Raw genomic sequence first — 7983 nt, forward strand, 5'->3', positions numbered from 1 at the left:
GTTATTGTTAAGCGTATCTTCTCAGACAATACATGTACTTACTTTACCCTACTGTTATAAAATATAGGAGAGAGTTATATATTTTATAAGTCTTGAAAGGAACATGACACCTATTGCCATATAGTTTTGGAATAAAACCTCCACACTAGTCTTGTGAAGTGAACTCTCACTTGATAAGGGGTATGGCGCACATTCGTACGTAACACAAAGTATTGGGTGTGACAAGCCGCACTCAATATTTCATGTGGCAACAAACTGTACATATCCTCTCTCAATTAATAACACATATCCTCTAATGAATTGTACAGTTCCTCTATCAAATAATATATATCCTCCACAAAATAATACATATCATATATACTTGCCGCAAGAATTCTTGGGTGCGGCTTACCACACCCGATACCTTCTCTATTCGTAATTAATATGGTATCAGAGGCATGTCCATGATTGGAACTAATGGTTTTTTTTTAAAGAGCCACAAAGGCGAGGGTGATAATCGATCCCAGAATTTTCTGAAATTGGGAGGAAAACTCTAACCACTTGACCTATTTTCCACTCTCTCTCTTATTAGAACTAACCTTTAATAACTCGGGAGTCGTCCCAATTCACATGTGTTGTTTGAGAAGATTAACTTTGCTGCTCAGGTGAAACAACTCACTTATAAAATTTCTTTCACATTTAATTATTCTTGACCATTTAGATGTAGCATGATGATACAATTACATAAACCAATAAAATAAAATAAAATTAAAATTAAAAAATAAAAATAAAACATTCTTTCTATGGATCAGGATAAAACTATTAATAACAAATCAAATATAGTAATTGAAATATGATCTTACTCAATATCATTATTTCACCCAAGTTAATCGCTATTACTCGACAAATATAGTGTGTTGTGTAGTATGGAATATAATTAAATAAATATAAATATCTATACAAGTAAACATCACCACTTTATAATTTAACCGACCTAAGAAAAACACGCCATTTGTATGGAAAAATAATTGATATAAATAAATATAAATAAGTCAAAATAATCGTCATGCAAATCAGATCATAATCCTCATAGAATTAAATTACTAATGAGATAAATAAAAGGTTCATATATTGCTTCAGGGTTAATACAGTCATATCAGCTATTTGGTAGAATATTCAGTATGATATTTTCCAGGTTGATTGTACCGTTTGCTAGCCAATGATTAGCTGTAAGGATTGGCTGTTATATTTGTCCTGTAGCTAGTATATAATCTCCTGTAATCAGTCCTTGAGGTGTAATGAGAATGACCTAATATTGCTGCCTCTACTCTGCCTCTTTTCTCTCTATTTTTCTCCTACTGTAAGCTTGTCTCCTTGCATCAGATTACCTCTATTTCACTCTTCACGGTATCAGAGCTGTGATGCAAAATCGAGACTTTTCTGCTAAAATCAACTATCCTGGTCTTCTCATTTGTTAAACTTCTCTTTGCTCCTTGTTTTTAATCATAAAGATCCAATTTTTCATTATTTCCAATGGCTGCAGATACTTCTAGTCCCCTGTATCTTCATCCAAACGATGGTTCTTACTCAATATTTGTTGATAAGCTTACAAGAGCAGTTGTTTACATATCTTGGAAACGTTCAATGGAGATAGCACTATCTTCTAAGAAGAAACTGGGCTTCGTTACAGGTTCAGTGCTCAAGTCTGCCTATGTTGAAGATGCAGCAAAATCTGAACGGTGGAATACATGTAACTCAATGGTAATTTCTTGGATTCATGCCTGTTTATCTGATAACATCAAAAAATCTGTGCTTTATGTTAACACTGCTAGGGAGACTTGGGTTCAACTTGAAAAACGTTTTTCAATGTCAAATGGGTCTATGAAATATAGACTGAACAAGGACATTTACTCACTGAAACAAAATAATGAGTCTGTCAATACTTATTATACTAGCATGTCAAGTCTATGGGAGGAACTTGATGCTATGAATGTGTTACCTACTGTAACTGAATCTAATGCTGATGTTAGAAATCTCTTGAATGCTATTGCAAAATTTCAAGAAGAAAGCAGACTGTTTCAATTTTTGAATGGTTTAGATGACTGTTATAATGCCATGAGAAGTCAAATTTTGATGCTTACACCACTTCCAACTGTTGAATCTGCTTGTTCCATGCTGCAACAAGAAGAAAGTCAGAGAGAAATCTTGAATATAGGGAAAAATGAATCTGATATATCTGCTATGTATAGCAGAAATCTTGGTAAACCGGGAAACTCAGGATTGCTTCCTGCTCCTCTTGGGGCTTCAAACAGATTCCCAGCATGCAGTGCTTGTGGAAGGAAGGGTCATGGTCCAGATAAATGTTGGCTGCTTGTTGGATACCCTTCCTAGCATCATAAGTACAAACCAAGCACTAACAAGCCCATCCTGAGATTGCAGGACCAAAAATGGCCTAGGCAAGCTCCAAAACTAGCTGATGCTGTTCAAAATTCCAGCTCTGCTGATGTTGCTAGCTCTAGCACTGTCACTCTCACTCAAGCTCAATTTGAGCAACTGCTTTAGAATATTCCATCTGCAAACTCTGCATCTCAGCAAAGGGGGAGTGACACTGATGAAGAATTGGAAAATTTCTCTAGCATGGTGTCTTGCTGCACTGCTGTGAAAATGTCACATGACTGGATAATTAATTCAGGTGCCTCTGATCACATGACATCTGATCTTTAGAATCTCAGTGAATATAAACCTGTCCTGTCTCAGCTCAAAATAAATCTGCCAACTGGAGAAACCTCTACAATCTCACATATAGGATCTGTAGAACTTCCAAATTCTCTGACTCTTAGAAATGTGCTGTGTGTGCCTAATTTTAAGCATAACTTGCTGTCTGTAAACAAGTTGATTAATGACTCTCATTGTGAAGTGGCATTCTATGGAAATCATTGTGTAATAAGAGATATCAAGTCAAGGAAAATTAAAGGCCTGGGAAAGATGAAAAATGGCCTGTATTACTTGATTAATGAAACTGCAGATAAGAATCTCACAGCTCCTGTTGTTGGGAACAATCACACAGCCCTTGCCACTCCAGCAACAACTTAAAGTGTCCCTTTTGCTGTGTGGCATCATAGGCTAGGACATGCCTCTCTCAGTAAGTTGAAGCACATTGAGTGTGTAAAAAGAACAATCACTCAAAATAGCCAAGTGTGTGTGACCTGTCCTCTAGCCAAATTCATTAAGCAGCCTTATCAGCTAAGTGAATCTCATGCAAAGAATCCATTTGAACTTGTTCATATGGATATTTGGGGTCCATACAAAGTGAGCACTAGAAGAAAATACAGATACTTCCTCACTTTGGTGGATGATTACTCTAGAATGACCTGGGTGTATTTGTTGAAGCAGAAATCTGATTCCCTAGCTCAGTTCAAATCTTTCTATAACTATGTAAAAACTCACTTTGACAGAAAAATCAAAGTCCTCAGATCTGATAATGCCTCGGAGTTTGATGATGGACCATGTCAAGAATTCTTCATGGAAATGGGAATTGTGCATCAAACATCTTGTGTGGATAGACCACAACAAAATGCAAGGGTGGAGAGAAAGCATAGACACATACTGGAGATTGCAAGAGCTGTAAGATTTCAGGCAGGCCTAGATCTCTCTTATTGGGGTGAGTGTGTCATGACTGCAGTGCATATCATCAATAGGTTGCCTACTGCAGTCTTGCACAACAAAACCCCTTATGAGATGTTGTTCAAATCTCTCCCAAGCTATGACCATCTGAAGGTATTTGGCTGCCTAGCATTTGCATACACACATTCACTACAAAAAGACAAATTCCAACCTAGAGGTCTGCCCTGTGTTTTTCTTGGATACCCAGCCACTCAAAAAGGGTACAGACTGCTAGACTTATCCACAAAAAAAGTGTTGGTATCCAGGGATGTTACATTCCATGAAACAATCTTTCCCTTTCAACTCAAATCCCTTGATAAGCTTATGAAGCCCTTACCCATTCCTTTCCCAAACCATCAAAACACATACCCTTTCCTTGATGACTGTCCTGTAATTGACAATTTCATGCCTGGGGTCAATGAGAACCATAATGGTTCTGATATTGACAGTGACAATGATGAGACAACACAACCAACACCTCCTCCCACAAATACAACCCACACCATACAACATTCCTCAACACCACCACCACCTCCTCCCCCACCCCCACCCAGACAAAGCTCAAGACCATCATACCCACCTCTATGGATGAAAGACTACATCCAACCAGGGAAGAAGAAAAATAAACAACAAATAGCCAATTTTGCAGATCAGCAAGTCCATCCTGAATTTCATTGTTTTTTGTCAAATCTTGCAGACAATGTTGATCCTGTTCATTTTTCTCATGCTGTATCACATGATAAATGGGTACAAGCTATGAATCTAGAGCTGTCTCAATGTGAACAAAATGGTACTTGGGAAGTAACTACTCTTCCTGCTGGTAAAAAGGTGATAGGTAGCAAATGGGTCTACAAAACAAAGTTTAAATCTGATGGTACCAAAGAAAGACATAAAGCAAGGATTGTGGTGTTGGGTTGCAAACAGAAATTTGGGATTGATTATAAAGAGACTTTTGCACCAGTTGCAAAAATGACAACAGTGAGAGCAATTTTGGCTTTGGCTGCTATGTACAATTGGCACACAACCCAAATGGATGTGACCAATGCTTTTTTACATGGTGATTTATTGGAAGATGTGTATATGGCACTCCCACCTGGTTACACTTCCCTTGGCAGCAGAATTCAAGTTGACTCAAGTGGTTCTGCTCCCTGCAAAAATCCACAATTAGTCTGCAGAATGAGAAAATCATTGTATGGCTTGAAGCAGGCTCCTAGACAATGGTTTTCTAAACTATCTGAGACTATCTTATCCTTTGGTTTCACTCAGTCCAAAGCAGATTACAGTTTATTCACAAAAGCACAGGGTGTGAAATTTACTGCAATCCTTGTTTATGTGGATGATCTTCTGATACAGGCAATAATCAGCAAGATATTGATGAAATAAAGCTTCTTCTTTCCTCAAAATTTCACATGAAGAATCTGGGCCCCTGAGATATTTCCTTGGGTTAGAGATTAACAGATCATCTCAAGGGATTTTTATCTCTCTGAAGAAGTACACAACTAATCTGCTCAAGGAATACAACATGCTGAGTGTAAAACCATTGAAGCTGCCAATGGACACTCACATCAAGCTTCATGTTTCCAAGGGTGATATGATACCTGATCCTGCTCCCTATCAGCATCTTCTTGGCAAACTGATATATCTCACTGTAACCAGACCTGATATATCATACACTGTCCAGCTCTTAAGCCAGTTCATGCACTCTCCCACTACAGTCCATATGCAAGCTGCAAAAAGACTTTTAAGATATCTTGCTGGTACTTGTTCTCAAGGTATCCTGTTAGCTTCTGCTTCTGCTGCCACACTCACTGCTTACTGTGACAGTGACTGGGCAAGCTGTCCTTTTTCAAGGAGATCCACTACAGGCTACTGCATTTTGCTGGGTGATTCACCAATTTCTTGGAAGTCCAAGAAACAACCTGTAGTGGCTAGGTCATCATCTGAAGCTGAATACAGAGCAATGGCTTTAACTGCTTGTGAGGTAACCTGGATTAAAGCTCTATTAAAGGACTTAAATCTGTCTCACTTAGGCTCAACTATTCTCAAGTGTGACAACAAAGAAGCTCTGGCTATTGCAGCAAATCTTGTCATGCATGAAAGAACCAAACATGTGGAGATAGATTGTCACTATGTTCGGGACATGGTCAAGGCTGGGGACATTGAACCACACTTTGTTTCTTCCTCAAATCAAATAGCAGATATCTTCACAAAAGTCCTGTCTGTGAAACAGCACAATGAACTGCTACTCAAGCTGGGAGCCATTTCTTCATCTGCCTCTCAGCTTGAGGGGGGGTAATGAGATAAATAAAAGGTTCATATATTGCTTCAGGGTTAATACAGTCATAGCAACTATTTGGTAGAATATTCTGTATGCTATTTTCCAGGTTGATTGTACCGTTTGCTAGCCAATGATTAGCTGTAAGGATTGGCTGTTATTTTTGTCCTGTAGCTAGTATATAATCTCCTGTAATCAGTCCTTGAGGTGTAATGAGAATGACCTAATATTGCTGCCTCTATTCTGCCTCTTTTCTCTCTATTTTTCTCCTACTGTAAGCTAGTCTCCTTGCATCAGATTACCTCTATTTCACTCTTCAATTACCTACAAGTAAAATCCAACACCTATATCAAATGGTCACTTTCAAGATCACACGGGATAGGGAAGGGAATAGAAAATGTTAGCCTTATTTGGAGCAATTATCTTTGTTTTTTGTGCTTTAACTTGTTTATAAGTAAAAGTTAGCCTAAATTAATCATACAAAAGTTATGTTTCACCTAATTTAGAAAAATGCAAAGCTCTTAATTACTTCTTTGTATTACCTATCACCCTTCTCCTTTTATCACGCTTAATTAAGAAATCCAAGCTCCATAGGTTAGGAAAGATTATTAGAAATGCATAGCCCATTTTTATTGAAAACCTAATCGAGCTGAGATGCAGATTGAATATTATAAGATAGTATGGTGTCTCCTCTCCCCAACCACCATGTTCGTACAGAGTTGAATTATGAGCTTTGTGAATTAGTCTCTGTTTTTTTGCAATTCGAACACCAATCAGTGGTTTGTCATAGCTTTTATTTTTTCAATTTGATCTTTATATAAGAAAATATATATTTATGGTGAAATGACAATTATAACTATATAAATAGCATTATCTAGTTAAAGTGTTAAATTCTGACTTTCTGAGAAACAAAAAATTTGTCACAAATATACCGAGAAAAAATAGAAAAACACACACATTAAACACGTTAACTCATGTTGCGTATCTCATGTTGCGTATCCTAGACGAAGTAGGTCTATTTTTTTTTTTTTTTATCGTGGTCGCGCTTATAATGTATGTGCAAAATGGCAAATGCCACCGTAGTACAAGAAAGACAAATCTTATAATTTTATAAACAAAATTTGCAAATCGACCAATTGATTTAAAGCAAAATATCATTCCCAATCCTCTGATGGATTGTCGCCCTCTGATGCTCTCCGTGCAGTGCTCAGCGAGGGATCAGAGTGTTCACAAAAATTTAGGACAATATATACCCTTAAATTCCCTAATTTTTTGCTAATTTTTTAAGCTAACATGCAATAATTTCCTATTGGTTCCTCTATTGTAGGGAACAATCAGTACAGTAATAAGATCTTTATATCTTGTTAAAAAAAAAGAGAGAGAGACAGAGAGATTAATATCAATTAAACAAATAAAATAAAATAAAATGTAACGAGGGATAATCGATGAAATTAATATAAGCTACAAAACAATTTTTATTAGGCGCAAAAAATGCACATAAGTTTAAAGAGACCAACAACTAGTTTCTTATTTAAGCCTCGGTTAAATCTATGGAGATTTTACCAAGATGTACGGCATGTGACAATTAAATAAATTATTACTGGTATAAATATTACTGCTATTATTATTGTAGTTATTATATTGCCAACAACATAAATTTAGATATACGGAGTATTTGCCTAGCAGTCTACCACGTTTTGATTTTTTCAATATACATCACATAATTTGTTTGGATGACCTTTTTTAATACTCCGTAGTTATATAGTCACGTTGAATCTTATTAATTCGTCGGTATATCACTATAATTTATTTTTGTTAAGAATTGAAGATATAATTACTTGTCAAGATTTTAGCTTAAAAAAAATTACTTGTCAAGATTTGATTTTTAAAACTATGCATTGACTATCACAAAGTCCACAAATATCAAACACAGTAAGAAAAGTAAAATGGAAGTACATCATATTATCCCTCTGTTTTCTTTTGCTTGTCCATTTTGAAATTTTTAGAGATTCAAATGAAAATGGAATCTAACACTAAAATGATTTTTCTATACTCAAAGCATAATC

At 36.3% G+C, this 7983-nt stretch overlaps 1 protein-coding gene across 1 annotated transcript; it reads left to right on the plus strand.

Moving 5' to 3' along the window:
• The first annotated feature begins 1512 nt into the window (after positions 1-1512).
• On the plus strand, positions 1513-3072 carry LOC145581267 (uncharacterized). The gene is made up of 3 exons (XM_081638302.1): positions 1513-2352; positions 2542-2619; positions 2737-3072. The coding sequence occupies exons 1-3, from the start codon at positions 1513-1515 to the stop codon at positions 3070-3072; spliced, it is 1254 nt and encodes a 417-aa protein (XP_081494428.1).
• Positions 3073-7983: the final 4911 nt, after the last annotated feature.

This window comes from Chenopodium album, chromosome 15 (genome assembly GCF_948465745.1).
Source record: "Chenopodium album chromosome 15, dcCheAlbu1.1, whole genome shotgun sequence".
Classification (NCBI taxonomy): domain Eukaryota; kingdom Viridiplantae; phylum Streptophyta; class Magnoliopsida; order Caryophyllales; family Amaranthaceae; genus Chenopodium; species Chenopodium album.

What these genes read in the sequence shown, in the direction of transcription:
- LOC145581267 (XM_081638302.1), top strand. Translation starts at nt 1,513, where the DNA reads ATGGCTGCAGATACTTCTAGTCCCCTGTATCTTCATCCAAACGATGGT. An exon ending in CAGATAAATGTTGGCTGCTT is followed by an intron (nt 2,353 to 2,541) that starts GTTGGATACCCT and finishes CAACTGCTTTAG; the next exon opens with AATATTCCATCTGCAAACTC. An exon ending in TGGAAAATTTCTCTAGCATG is followed by an intron (nt 2,620 to 2,736) that starts GTGTCTTGCTGC and finishes GTCCTGTCTCAG; the next exon opens with CTCAAAATAAATCTGCCAAC.